The sequence below is a fragment of the Pelmatolapia mariae genome, linkage group LG4, assembly GCF_036321145.2.
Source record: "Pelmatolapia mariae isolate MD_Pm_ZW linkage group LG4, Pm_UMD_F_2, whole genome shotgun sequence".
In the NCBI taxonomy this organism is placed as follows: Eukaryota; Metazoa; Chordata; class Actinopteri; order Cichliformes; family Cichlidae; genus Pelmatolapia; species Pelmatolapia mariae.
In genome coordinates, this window is record NC_086230.1 from 4,778,842 (window position 1) to 4,794,546 (window position 15,705).

The 15,705-nt window shown below is 39.1% G+C and overlaps 1 protein-coding gene across 3 annotated transcripts in view; it reads left to right on the forward strand.

The window, feature by feature from the left end:
* tanc2a (tetratricopeptide repeat, ankyrin repeat and coiled-coil containing 2a) overlaps positions 1 to 15,705 on the forward strand; it is a 52,620-nt gene that overhangs the window by 12,634 nt on the left and 24,281 nt on the right. For 2 of the 3 annotated variants that reach the window (XM_063471170.1, XM_063471171.1), the window contains exons 2-3: positions 8,347 to 8,459; positions 8,716 to 8,817. In XM_063471170.1, coding sequence (XP_063327240.1) covers positions 8,399 to 8,459; positions 8,716 to 8,817 — 163 coding nt within the window. In that variant the 5' untranslated portion in view covers positions 8,347 to 8,398. Of the gene's footprint in view, positions 1 to 8,346; positions 8,460 to 8,715; positions 8,818 to 10,185; positions 10,222 to 15,705 lie in introns of those variants that run through there. The other variant, XM_063471172.1, reaches the window with a different exon arrangement.

Sequence of the window (15,705 nt, forward strand, 5' to 3'; positions counted from 1 at the left end):
CCATCAAGGATTAGCACACTGACACACATTACACACCCATGCAAGGCTGAGCTAGTCACTGCTGTGTGTGCATCATATCTAAAGAGCCAGTAGTCCTCTAGCTGCTGCAGCTAGAAGCTCTTTGTGGGATTCTTTCTCAGACATGGATTAGGCTTATTCCTAAACTCCCCTCACAGATAGCCATGGGGTTTATTTGCTCAGGTTTTGAAATATCTGCTGCCAAGAGAGGTTGCACTGGGAATGAATGTTATGCTAAATTAATTTCAGCACTATGCTTTTCTTCAGAATGAAATTAAACATTCGAAAGTGTTATTTACTGACAGCAGTGGCTTATCTGACTGCACACACATGCTCCTCACACACTCACTGAAGAAAGGTTCGTCCTTGTGGAGTCACCTCGCTCTCTCTCTTGCTCGTTGTGCACCTGGTAGTAGCACCTGATCCACTCTCCCTTGGGCACACAAAAACACACACTAAACATACACACACTAAACACATGCACACAAAAAAGAGTGTTCCCAAGAGGAAACGTAGTCAAACACAAAGGGAGAGGAAAAGAGGAAGAGGCTTGGACAGCATAGAGCCACATTCTCCTCACAGTAATGATGATATGCTGAGTGGTTTCCTCATCCATCATGTACCTTTATGCATGCGTGTGTGTGTGTGTGTGTGTGTGTGTGTGTGTGTGTGTGTGTGTGTGTGTGTGTGTGTGTGTGTGTGTGTGTCTTTGCAGGAAAAACAGAAATCGAAACCATGGAATATGAGACTAACAGTAAAAGAAAAGAAGAAAAAAGTGGAAATAAAAACTGCAGATGGAGAAAGAGCTGCTCAGACTCAAACTGGCAGCACAAGACTGGATGGAAATGTGTCATACATATATGTGTGCACATATTTCATAAAGTTTTTTTCTTCCATCACGACAGTGTTTGTTGTTGAAATGATATAGGGCATGCAAAGACCGCTGTGGTATTTTTGAATGTCTGTAGTTAATAAGTACAAACTCACTAAGACTGTAAATATGTCCAAAAAGATTTTACTTCAGCAGCTTCACAATGTGATGCAGCTTTGTGAGTCCTGGATGGTGAGGAAAGGGCGGGCAGTCTTCAGTGATGAATCAAATTCTCTCTGTGATGAATGTGAGTTACAGTCATCAGGAAAGGCATAAGGGTGCCCGCTTAGCTGACTACTTGTGCCTTTTATACCTTAAAGTATAACACAGTTAATAAAGACTGAGCTGGGAAATAGGCACAGCGATTTATTGAAACAAAAACAGAGTTTGTACAGCACAAACAAGCTTGAAAGTCAGTATTTATTATGACTACCTATATTTTTTTAACATATCTTTATTTGTCAGCACAGAAGTTTAAAAAAAGCCCAATTTTATGGCATTCAGAAGCATTTTTACTGCTTTGCTTACAGCATGTGGCTGCTTTGGTTGACAGGTTTGTTCACACGGGCAGTTGTAGCCAATCAGTGTTTGCTAATCACTGTAACTGGTCTGAATGTTTTGATAACCCTAACCCCTAATTTTGAGGGAAAAATTATTTTTTGGATCCACTATAAATACTTTATGATGTGTGTCAGTTAGAATGATTATTTCTGATTGTATAAGTTTAATGTAGCTCATTACTAGGGGTGCAACGATACACAAAATTCACGGTTGGGTTCGGTTCGATACTTTGGTGTCACGGTTCGATATTTTTTCGATACAAAAAATGTTCATGCTTTTTTAATTTGTCATTTATTAAAATTATAAATATATATTTTAACTCAAAAGTACAGTTTTTAAATTTAATGTTGCTGAAACGACAAAGTAATAAAAACATAAATATCTCATGGAGAAATCACTCATCTTTGGAAAAGAGAGTTTATTACAGAGAAATGGCTCTTTCCAAAATAAAAGCTATACTATACGCTTCTTCTGGGGTATATTCTCAGCAGCATATTAAACATATCAGGTCCCCATAAGGAGAATCATGTGCTAACGGCTGTCTAAATGACTCGGGTAAAGTCTGTAGCATGCGTGCTTGTTGTTTTTGTCTGCTTCCACTTGTCTTTGCACTAGGATGATGTCGGAGTAAATGTGCAGTCATATTCGTTGTGTTCCCACTAGTGCTGTCAGCGTTAATCTCGTTGAAATGACGTTAACGCCACAACACGGCAAATCTCCGTTAACGAGCTACGGCGGATCGCCCCGTGCGTGGGGCTGGACGGCGTCAACACGTTAACGAGCAAACTGCGCTAAGCACTAGTTCCCACCCATGTAATTGAGCATTGCGTGGCACATCCGACATACTGTTTTACTTTTGTCCATGATGCGCTTACCTTCAGGGTCATACTTCACATGAAGACCAAAACAGTTCCAAAGGCCAGATCTGAATGAGGGTGGGGGAGGTTCAATTTGCCATGTTGCAACGAGCTAAGCTTCTGTCTTGCTAGCTTGCGCTGCGCTCAGTGGATCTGTGCTCGACAGTGCAGCCTAGGCGGAGTAGTCGAACGCAGATCCACTGAGCTCTCAACACAGACAGCATCGTCAGAAGAAAAGTTGATAAAATAAATAAAAAATTTTGTATTGTTCGATACACATGCCTACCGAACCGAAAGCACTGTATCGAACGGTTCAATATCGATACGAGTATCGTTGCACCCCTACTCATTACCTATGGTGATTTAATCCTAACAGGGTTAATGTAGGACTGTTAAAAGCAGAAAAATATATTTGAAATTTTAACTTTAAATTGTTGATGTAGCGAAGTCTCCCAGCATTGGATCATTTTAGATTATATCAGGAAACAGGTAGTGCTGAGTCATTTGAATTAAATTTGCTTGTCATGTGGACCCCACCTCATAATTGCAGGAAGCCTACATTTCCATTATTAAATAATGTGTCTGTTAAAGATTGTGCAGTTTAAACCTAAGGTTTACTTCTGGTGTAAACTTTATATAAATAAATAAATAAAGGCCTTTTGGCTGCTCACATTCCAGTTTCTTTTTTTAAACTTATGTAAGATAATAGCAAAACATATTAAAAGAGCTGGGAAAATGTCTTGGTTGCCTTAGTCACAGTCACCCCAACAAAAAGAACTGGACAAAAAGAACTGAAAAACAGTGATGCTCTTTTTCGTTAAGCTTTATATTTGAGTAGCACACCTGTGACACTACGAATGCAGTTGGTTTACTTTACTGTAACCTAGGGTCGGTAAAAGCAGAAAAAAATGTTAATGGAAGAAAATCAGAATTGTTACAGATGACTATTCTTCTGATCACTTGGTAGTTTTGGTGTTGTACAGCACACTAAAGTAAATCATCCTGGTGAGACAGTGACACAGCTTTTATTTTCGTAACACTATTCACCTTATCAGACATCTAGATTTCTTTGCTAATGTTATGCTCACATATTGTGACATAACGTTCAACCAAAAATCAAACTTCAAATTTATCTATTTTACCTCCAGTCTGTAGTCCTGTCTCCAAAGCCTAATCTCAGCTTTGGAGATGTTAGCTATCTAGGTATCTGGCTTACTATGAATATAATGGAACTAAAGGGGCATATGGCTCCACACAGTGTCTAAGTAGCAGTGTTGCTTGTGATCTTCTTGTGATTAAAATATTCCTGCCAATCTTCTTATGGTTGTCAGACATATGCAGTAAAAAGAAAACATGATAATGTTGAAATCATATAGAAACCATATGCCGTATGTCATATTTCGAACTGGAATAAGCCAGCAGTAACATGACAGAAATTAGTGTGTGTGTAAAGTCCTAATTAATATGCACTGTTGCTGACATGACTCACACTGGTAGTTTAATAAAGCTGAATGAGAGTACAGTTATTAAATTGCTGTGCTGTGAAAACATCCGTTTCCCAGTGGGAACTATAACTATGCTGCTGTTATCAGCAATGGTCAACAGAGGGGGCCAGAGGTCAGTGGTTCCTTAAACTGTTTAAACTGTAAACCCCTGGTGTGGTGTCAGTGCCAGTCCTAAGACTATTCAGTGCATGTTGTACATGGATTTTTTTCAGAATGTAAATCCTGAAGCAGAGACATTTTCTTAGTAAAACAGCGAGGAAGCAATGCCACTGCGACTCGGGCTTCCTGTGTTATTTAAACGTCCCTCTTGTACAGTCATGTAGGCTCTCTCACACAAGATACAATTTGGTTTTGTTATGTAGCAATACTGTTAGAACTGACTGAGTTAACCCTGTCAGGTCTAAGTCATCATTGGGTTCCCTAACTGTAACCCTAACTCTATGCTATCAGGAAATATACCTTTTGTTTTTATTTGCATTATTCTCCCACATCTTGGAAATCAGGGAACAAAGAAAATAATCCCTCTAACTGACATCACAAACTATTTAAATTTTTTACAAGGAAGTACATTTACTTTCCTCCACTCCACTTATTCATAGTACCGCATTTGTTTCTGTTTGCAGAGGTATTTGCCTAAAAACCGAACAGTATGTAGCTCAACGTGGATCACGCTGTGTGTAGATCGAGTCCTGATTGGAAGAAAAGTGGGCTGGAACAGGAAAGGGAGCACCAGCAGAGTTCAGAACACAGGGAGAGAGAGAAAAGGCACGAGGCATGAGCTATCTGTCATTTTGCCTTGGATACTCTCAATTTGTGAAACCAGCATGGCCAGTGTGGTCAGGTTAAAGATGTGCATGTACAATTGCGCCTGTATTTACCATTAATGATATATCAGTATAAGGGCTCAGAGATTCCCAGATTATACAGAGAGAAAAACAGCAGCAGCTTGAAAAGTTGAGTTTTTTCAGAGTTTTTTCAGAGTGGCGACAATGTCATTCAGGAGAAGACCGAAGGGATTCCAGCTTCCCCCCACATTGATAGTGCAACAAGACTGTGTCGTCTGATGAAGTCACAGCTGGCACACAACAAAACTAATGCAGTGCGTATTAGCTACCACATGGCTAACCCCTAACCTGAAGTCAACACTAAAACACATCTTTTGTTCCCAGATGTCAGGTACCCATACCATGTAATCAAATCAGTGCCCTTGAAATGTAGAGTACATCTTCTTTATCTTCTTACCTCTCTGAGATCTAAGAAGTAGGTGGTAACCCTAACCTATCCCTATATTTTGGAAAAATATAATTAAAATGAATAAATAATTTTTTTTCCTGCTGACTTAGGAGAACAGTTTAATAAAACACAAATGAGGTATTCATTAGATTGCCTGAGGTCGGTTAGGGTTTGACAGCTTAGATGTCACAAGGTTAAAGATGTGCATTTGCCATGTTCAGTTTTAGGATATATGTCAGAAATCTGTTTTTAAATCAAACTATCTTTCAATTGAATAGTTTTACATATTTGTCCTGAGTGTCTTTCACGTTAAGTTAAAGTTGTGTAAAGTCTCATGGAGTTGCTTATTTGCTCAAAGTGAATAACCTCACACTGACACAGTGACCCACATCTGAAGTTCTGTGGCCTTCATATGGCACAGATAAACCAGGGAAGCATACACCACCAGGCAAAAAGGGTTACATCAATATGAATTATCATTAGGGGATTGCTTAGCAACCGCAGATGGTTGCCTAGCAACAGCATTGCCAGGCAGCAGTATGGGTGTGTTCAAAAGTCACACTGTAGTAAAGCAAAAGAGCAAAGAAGGGAAATATTGTGTGATGTGTGATTCTGTGTAGAATCAACTCTTAAATGTAATACTGCTTTTTAGTTTTCCATGGATAGACTCCATCTCCACCATCTTGGACTGCAGCTGCTGACAGTGGTCCTTGTTCAGCTTTGGAAATGTGCTCTGAAAAGACTGAATTCCCAACTAAAACTTGGAGGCTGGGGAGTAGAAAAAGGATTTTAGTCCGCTGCTACAGTCGTAGACAGTGGTCATAAAGATTCATAGAGGGTGCACCACACACAACCCTCTGCTAACACCAAAAGTGGGTTGATGAGCTTATTGCTATAACACTAGCTAATTGGGGCCATGGTAGTCGGTCTGTAACTTACTTCTGGTTATTTCAGCACGTGTTTAGACCCCATTATGAGCAAATAACTGATTAGAATGAAGTTCTGAGCTCATATATGTTTAGCTGTGGGTCAGGAGGTAGAGCATACAGCTCCTTTGGTTTGTATATTTAAGTATCTTTAGGCGAGATGCTGAACCCCAAGTTGCCCCTGATGTATCCATTGGTCTGTGAATGCTCCAGGGGAACGTGTGAATGTTAACCCTATAATGCCATTTGTATCATATTTCCTGCATGAGTTTCTGAGACCTCTATCTCATGAACATGATCAATACTTGCCATAATTTCAAAATGTTATGGACAAAACTCTTTTTTTGTCTAAAATTAACATTGTTGTTAATAAAAAGTTGCCAAAAATGCCCAATGTATCAAATGCCATACAAAAAATATATAATAAATATTAGTGCTGTCAGCGTTAACGGGTTAACGCAGGCTGATCTGCATTAACGCGTTAAAACAGGCTAATTCGCGTTAACGAGTTAACGCAGATCAATTCATGTAAGGGGTTACTCAGTGTCCACACGTTAATGCAGCTTAAACGCGTTGATGCCATCATCACGACTAACGCGATTAACAGTTAACCCATCTGGAGCGCAGACTGACTCAAAATCCCTACAATGACTCTGTTAACGCATTTCGGGCAGTTTGTCCAACGTGTGTCCATTCTGCGCTCCAGATGGGTTGAGTCCATTAAAAATTTTAATTGCATTAATCGTGATGACTGCATTAATGCATTAACGCTGACAGCACTAATAAATATATAATAAAAATATACCATAAACAACATGATATAGCAAAAAAATTGTGGATTTTGTTATAAGGGTTATTAAACATCTCAGTTCCAAAAAAACAGAATTTTCTGCCTGTTTTTTGATGGGTTGGGTCTTACGGGGTTAAGTTAAAATTGATAGTATGAATGTATGTGAATGAGGCATGTAGTAAGAAAATGAGTAATCAAACAGAAAAGAACGGGGCTGTGTAAGTAACAGTCCATTTATGGTATGTATTAAAGCATTGCAGCGGCATGACCCGTTTGCTAGCTTCACTGAGTTTTCAACTGGCTGTGATGAATCAACACATCTGACAAAAAAATGATGAGCCTAAATCCTCCCTTACTTTGCTGCACAAGGTCTAGGCTGCTGGAGGATTCCCATGATGCACTGAGGCTACGACCACACTAACCCGGATAGATTTGAAAAAACGCTCCGCGTCCACACTAGCGTTTTCAGTCATTTTCACAGAGTTGTACATCCACATTGAATCGGCCGAAAACGCTTACGTTTCAGTCCTGCGCATGCGCAAAAGCGAGTGAGAATTAAAGAATTTGAAGGAAAGCTATCTCGAGCATGTACAAACTGATATTAATCTTTTTTAGGGCTGTCAAAATTGAGAGCAATCAAAACAACTGCTGTATAACGCACTGCGCTATCTTTGTTTAATTGGTCACATGACTGCATCACATGACTAAAGTGTGTCATCGTTTTAGGAAGTCTGCGTTTTGGAGTGTCCACACTGCGACGGGACAGCTCCGTTTTGAAATATATGCGTTTTCGAGAGCGTTTTCAAAACGCCGTCTCAGTGTGGACGGGAGGCCAAAACGGAGAGAAAAAGATGCGTTTTCAAACGAAAAGTGTTATTGTGGACGTAGCCGGAGTGTTTCACTCACTATGTGTTTATACACCTCATGTTATTATTAATCTCTGGTTCTCTTCCACAGCATTTCTTTGTCCTGTCTTCATGCACTCTTCCCTAGCCGATCACGGCAGACAGCCGCCCCTCCCTGAGGGTGGTTCTCCATGAGCCTTCTTCCTGTTAAAAGCCACCAAAGTTCTTCTAGAAACAAGTCATGCTCCTTTTTATAATGGCAGAATAAATGGAAATCTGATTCATCTTCTACCTGACAGAATCTATATAATGCACATAATCCTATAACAGATGTATTTCCTTATACTTTTCTTAGTCCTCCGTGCTTATCACTGATGCAATGCACAACAACAGAATTCTTCCATATATTTCTATTCAGGATTCTCAGGCATTCAGGAGTGCCACGTCTCCTCCCTGTTTTCTGTTTCTGCCACCCAAGCTACACAAGTGTCCTTTCAGATACTCTGGGGACCTGCTGCTATTCATGTTATAGCACTATAGCAGTATACTGAGTTCGGTCAGAGACATTTACACAAGGAAATGACATTCATTGCAGATGATTAAACTGTTAGAGTAATGAGATTCTGTTAAGGAACACATACAGATCATAACATGACTGGACATAAGGAGTCAGCTGGAAAAGGAAGTGATTAGTTCTAATGGTTTACTAACACATTCTCTCTCTGTCTCCAACTCTGTAGGAGTGTTGACAGGAAGTGTGCGTATGTGTGTTTGCTGACATCGTGAGCAATCATGTTCCGGAACAGCCTGAAGATGCTACTGGGCGGCAAAGGTCGCAAGAACAATACCAGTGGTCAGTAAATTCATATTATATGTGTTTTTCACCCGTGCCTCTAGTCTGTGTGTTTCAATGAAGCCATGTCATGGATGTGTAAATAGATAGATATGTTAATGCTATATTACACAAAATATTTTCATCTAATATTGTTGTAAAACACGCAGATCATGGGTGGCTGTTTGTTTGGGCACATACAGATGAGTTCTTCTTATGTACACCACTGTTTCATGCAGCAGTGTCTCTCTGTGGCTCTTTGTCACTTTTCCAATAGGTAGCACGGACTCAGAGGCATCAGAAGTCAGGATGATCGAAGGATTCACTCGTTCACTCCCCTCCTCTCCTCTCCTTAACCTTCGCCTGGGCAAGAGACCTGGTAGGACTGTCTATTTATCTCAGTGCGTGCTCAATGAAAGGTTTCACCCACTGAAAACGTTACGTCCAGATGAACAGAATCAACCTTTTGGGGCTGTCTGTGTAGCTCAGTATGTTGGTCGATCACTCATGTTTAGTATTTGATTGTGTGACGTTTATGTGGTCTTATAAAAACAACAAGTAGTGCTGGAAATATGTGTGCAAATATATTAGTCAAAATATCTGTGTATATATTTCTGCATCTTATAAATTGCAGAAGATGATTGTAATTATTTGTTGACATTTTTATTTGCATTTAAAACGGCTGATAAAAGAATATTTAAAAAGTAAAGCAGAGTTGAGTCCTATGCAAAAGCAAGTGTTGATTTTGCATAGGACTCAGAAATAACTACCAGTAGTGATGGCAACTGTGATATTTTAAAACCAAAACTTGAAATTGTCTTTAAATGTAATATATAAACTGTACTGCACTCCTTCCTTGATTTTCTTTGTTCTTGTGGCTTCTTCTCCCCGTAGATGCACTGATCCAATTCTTTTCCTGTTCTGATCCAATGTACATACCTTGATTTTATTTTACCTTACTAATGTGATACTCATGTTAACCATATGAGGTCTAAATAATGCTAGGAGTTAATCCTAACCTGTACATTTTGTCTTTTGACTGCCAAGACCTGGGAGCACAGTTTTTGAAAAGAACAGAAACATCATGTTCTGAAAGCACAGGATTAGGGCAAACTCATCAATGATAACGACTTAGATCAAAAAGGGTTAATACCTGCAGTGTTTCATTCATTAGTAACCAAGTGTCCACTGTCAGAGCCACAGCCCTGGTTCTTTTTAATGGAAGTACAAGAGCTACTTTTTTATGTTGTAACCCAAAGACAATATGAACACACTGGCAGGATATACAAATATTTATAAATCTGCCCTTAAATCTTACATCAGAGCTGTACTTATACTTCCTGAACATGTTTATGATGTTATCAGTATCAACGTCACTGAGTGATAGTCGAAGGACTTGGAAAGAAAAGCAGCTGGACTTCTTTAAAAAGTTGTGCCAATTGATCTCAATAGGTCACATGATTGGTGAGGGAAGGTCTCACAATGGTTTCACTCGAAACCTCTGCTGATAATGACCCATACCCTTTTTCACACCTTGGCTTACATCATAGGCGTCGAACTCCAGGCCTCGAGGGCCGGTGTCCTGCAGGTTTTAGATGTGCCCTTGATCCAACACAGCTGATTTAAATGGCTAAACATGTCTTGAAGTTCTCCAGAGGCCTGGTAATGACTAATCATTTGATTCAGGTGTGTTGACCCAGATTGAGATCTAGTCGCTTTTCTTTTTTCCAAGCTCCATCCATGACCTGGATGACTGAACCTGCACAGACACACTGAGTGATAGGTATGTTTACATTCATAGGTGCACTAAAGGCAAGAATAACTACCAGACAATTCTTCATGCCTTTAGTTATTTAAAATAACCAAAATGTCAACAAATAGTCTCAATTCATAGCTCACAATGCCGCTCACTCCGTGATTTTGTAGATTTTAGATACTAACTCACCAGGCTAACGCTAAATGCCATCTTATCCCCCAGCTTGTGTTAGCTTGTTTAACTGCTACAGCACTGCTGGTGCCACCACTTAGTACAGGACGAAGATGTAAGTTTTGGGGGGTTGTTGTATTTGTGAACCACACACAGGGAAAATACTTTAAAAAATCTTAACTCACATTATATTCGATTACTTCATCGTTTCGTAGCTAGTAGTTAATGTTTGCTAACTTCAGTTAGCTTAGCCTTTGCTTTTCCTGTTGCTGTAAAGCGAGCCTATATAAAAAATAACCAACCAAAACACTATGTCAGCTCTTTCTCACTAGTATTTTAGTAGTTCATTTTTACTTACCATCAAATTCTAGAAGTCCATACCGGGAGTAATGTTTGTAAGGCAAAACAAAATGGAGGGCATTGCCATCGTTTCTAGAGGGTGAAGCTCAACTCCTTCGAAGAAAAAGTCCTTCACGAATAAATGAAAAGTACAAGACTAAAATACATTTGTGTGAGAAATGTAATAAACGTGTTGGATATACATGTATACATATGAAATGCATCCTTGCAAATTCAAGAAACCTGCTGTTGTTCTGAAGCGCCGACTCACGTTTATCATGTGAGTACACTTATACAGTGGAAACCCACAAATGTTTACCAACAGGAGGAGAAGGAGGACAACCAGTTAGTGTAACATATTGTCAGGATTTCAGGAAAGTCCGTATGGCTGTAAATGCAAAGTTAAATCATAACTCTCCAGCTGCACACAGACAATGGCAGTAAGCTGGGGAATCCTTCTGGAACAGTCTGAGCTGATAAGCTCTGTCATTAAGCGAACGTTTCAGTGAAGATGAAACATTGTCAACTGACAACATATTCATTTCTGTCTGTGTCGTTTCATCAGTTGATCTTTGCAAATGCTTTGCTGCTTAAAACGTCGTGTTTGGTGTGAAATATGCTGAAACAACAGGATTCAAACTGCTTCCGTGTGCATAATGAATGTATATCATAAGAAATCTATACACGCAATTTATGCAAATCTTCTTGTAACCATGGTAACACAAGCCTGTTCCTCATTAAGGCACTCGAAGGCAGTTAAAACTGCAGACTGCTGTTTGTGTCATCTGCGCACTATGTGTTTTCTTCCTCCCTCAGACACACAAACACACACACACACACACACATACACAGGGCTGTGACCTGTTACACAGCGTATGGTAGCAGATGGGGGTGGGTTGACCTTTGACCCTGTATTTGATCGTCCCACTGTGCCTGAGTGAGAGAGAAAACACTGAAATATTACACCCCAGCCCCCTGCCATGCTCTCCAATCCTCTCCTCACCTAAACTCTTCTCCCGCTGCTCCTCTTCCTCCTCCTCGGGGCTGATTTGACACACTTGTCTTAAACATTTCCATGTGGAGTTTATCTCTCTGCCGTTCATAAAGGAGTATGGCACTAAAGAAGGGAGACTTCTTTAGTTATTGCACCACGTCTACACACACAAACATAGACAATCTCAGATTTGGCTTATTTCTCTTAACCCTTTTTTTTCTTCCCATTGTGTTTTTTTCCCCTGTGCTTATACTCTTTTTCACCACCCCGGCATATCCCTGTCCTTTGTTTTGTCCTGCTCCTTTCCGTGACTTCTACACATCATTAGTTGCTGACATGGTGTAGTAGTTTACACATTTTCCTAACATGTGAACAATCCACAGTTTGATCAGGGAAGAGACACAAATACCTTTGAGGTTGTGTCAGGAACAAGCAACACAGAGAGCTGTTGCCTGTACTGACCTCAAAAAGATGCAGTGTGCAAAGTATGTTGTGGTATGTAGTATAGCTTGGGCTATAGCAGTAATTAAGTGTAAGCTAGCTTTTTTAATAGCTAAAAGTAATTTAATTGGAAATTAAGTTGTTGCTATGTACAAAAACATTTTTTATTGTGCCAAATATTTAGTTTTTTAGTAATTTAATAATAAATAAATGATATGTACTCAATCCAGAAAAAGGAGCTAATGCCTGCTTAAGATTTCAACTCACAGTTATGCTTTTTTTAAGCCACAGATGAACTTTTTGTCAACAGTAGTCTAAGGAGCTTGGAAAGAAAAGCGTCTGGACTTCTTTAAGTTGCTTGAAGATGTTTCACCTTTCATCCGAGAAGCTTCTTCAGTTCTAGGGTCAAATGGTGGAGAGTCCTAGATTTAAGCCAATTTAAGCAGATTTTTGTCAGCAGTTAAATCTTTTGGCCACCAACTTTTAGCAGCTTTCATTTTAAGAGCAGTGAATGGATATTTTTTGCTAAAATACAATTTGGGACTTGTATTTTGCTTAGTAAAGACTATAATCTGATGAATTATTATAATACTATAATAGTTCACCATAATTAAAGCCTTTGCAGTTAAGTTCAGTCATTAAAAAACAAAAAACACAAGCTAACTCTAGCTCAAGATTGACTAGAGCTTATCATATCTGAGCTTAACTGCAAGGTTAGCTTTTAGCTTATTTTCAGTTTACAATATTTGATAAACTTTCTTTGAATAACAGGTTTAAACCTCTCGTAATTAACTATGTACATGCTGTGTAAATAAGCTGCAAAGACATTATTAACATATAATCAGATTTTATGCTGGTATTTTGCACTAACTAGCAAAAATTTATTAATAAGTCCAACAGTGTAAAAGATGGACGTAGTTCGGGGGTCAGAAAAGTTCAGTCAAAACTGAAGTGGCTTAAATCTGAATTCTTTTTAATGAACACGGGGGGATACTTCAACCTGAAAAACACTTTGTGTTGGATACAATTCTATCTGTGTCTGGTAGACTCTTTATTAATGAGTTTATAGACTCAGAAAGGAGGATTGTTTAGCATATTGTCATTTGCTAATAAGGTTGGGCGATTGGATGAATATATCCACTATTGACGATAGGCCGAGCCTTTCGCCGATCGTTTACACAAGAGCGGTGTATTTATTTATTTGCCCATGAGTAAGTTTGCTAATATTGTTTATTGAAGCTAAGAGAAGCGGTCAATCAAAAAAATAATGGCTCTGTTTTAATGGCACACTCTTCCAGCTGTGAACAAATGCACATTCCTCAGAGTGCGCAAAATGCAGCGATTCATTTACTCAAACTCAGAAAGAATGAAAGGCAGAAGCCTGTGTTCAGAAAAAACACAAAAACATTTTATTTAAATAAAAAAACAACAACAATGGTGGGAGGGAAAACAACGAGAAACTTTTTTCTACTATAACCGTGTTTACAGGCTGTTCCAGTGTTTGTCTTACACACTCGACCAAACAACAAATACAAATTAAACAAAAAGTAATTTAAAAATCAAAATGTCTCTTCCAGCTAGCACAAAAAAAATCTCAGACGTAATGTTAAGTCTTTTGTATGATTTGGCGAATCTCAAACAAAGAAATAAATGAATGAATAATCCAAAAAGTAGCTATATTAATACTGAAACAAACAAGAAAAGAAGGTAAAATATTCCCTCAACAAACAAAACGTATAAATTCTAAACGTGAAAATCAGTCCATGCACAATTACATGGCTCCGCCCATCAAAATGTCTGTGCCTGCGCGAATATATCGCCTGTCATCGGTTGTTGGACTGACAACATATCGCCCAAGCTTATTTGCTAATGACTATTCAATCAGAGGAGGTTATTGTTTCACAGTCAGCTCCACTTTTCTATTATCACATCTGGCTTCAAAAGAGATGCTCATGGTAAAAATGTTTGACTCGAGCCTTTATAACAGGACCTCACAGTCCAGTGGGTGACATCACAGAGGCTTCCCCCGTCCTCTTTGCTGTCGTGATCCACGATCGTGGAGTGGGTCAGAGCTCCGACTTTGACCCACTCCACATCTTCAGTAAAAAGCAACTCTGATATCCGAGTTTGGGCTTCTGGTTTACCTCTGCTTTTGGTCTCCACCAACTACAGAGGACAGCTTGTAAATGCTCTGCTGAATTCACAAGCTAGTTTCTGTCTGTTTTAAACTGTGGCTTTACAAAAGGTTCTTACTCTGTATGTTTTTAGAAAACTAAATAAAAAAATAAATAGTGTAATAAAGTTCTAAGAAGAGTGGATAATGTTTTAGATACATTATCTCTAGTAGTTTCATTTTTCTGTACATCTATATGTTACCTATAAGGTATTAATGTAACCTGTTAAATGTTTTAGGTTGCACTAAAACTATTTCTAGGTGAACAACAAAAAGGTCAAAGGTAAAAGTTGGAGACATTATAGAATCCTAAACCAGCTTTTCGTGTTTTTTCTTCTTTCTTCCACAAATTTCAGCCTAAATCTTTCCTTCAAGTCTTAAATTTAAACCCGTTTTTTTCTGCACTCTTTCATAAAATCACATTTTAAATAATATTTGTTTCAATCTAACTAGTTTTTTTTTTAGTTCATATACATTTTCCACATTTCTTGGTCTAAAGTGGATTACAGTCTTCCATGTTCACTGTGATTTGTGGTCGCACTCTCCTCTGTTCTTGGAAAGAGTTTCACTTTAATTGCAGCATTTCTTTGCTCTGCTGCTTTTCAGAAATTGTTCTGTCTCTGCGCGTTTTTCTTCTTTTAGAAAAGACAAGGCTGAACTGTTTTTCTAAACTTTCCTCGTGCTTCTCGACATGTAACAGATTACGCTCTCGGTTCAGCTCCTCCTGCAGGCTTTCTGTTTCTCTCCTGTGTGGGGGTTTTTTTTTTTTTGGGTTGGAGGAGGGGAGGTTTTGATTTGCGGTGCAGTCGGACGAGGGAGGTCGTCTTTCAGACCAGATATGGAGGCTCTGCTGGTGGAGAAAGAGGCTTTGCACACTTAGAAATGTTCTTTTTTGTGTGTTCTGACCTAAGAGCGTACCGTATGTGAGAGGATTGTTGTGGGCTTTGTTGCTTGTTTTTGCACTGGATGCTTTAGTTGTTACTCTGTTTTCTGGGACTCTACCTGTGAATGAGAAAGACTTTCATTTTTCTGGCTACAAAGGACAATAACCAGTGGAAATGCATTTTCCAGGTTTGTGTGAGTTGCAGTCAACTTTAGAGCACTTCTCATGTATGCAGATTGCTGTTTCACCTCTGAAGAGTAACAAAGAAGTTCATCTGTTACCACTGGATTTGCATGTTTTATTGTCCTGCAGTCACTCAGCCTGAAAAGTCGGAGCACCTCTGGTGTTTTTTTTTCTTTTTCCGGAGAGTCTCTTCCTCTTCTTATCACTTCACTTCTACCTCCTTCATCTTTTTCTCCCCCTCTCCTTTGTGTACTCTGGAGAAGGAGGAGCTCGATACCAAAGTTAAGAAGACGGGATCATGATGTCATCACATTTTCACCAACAAAA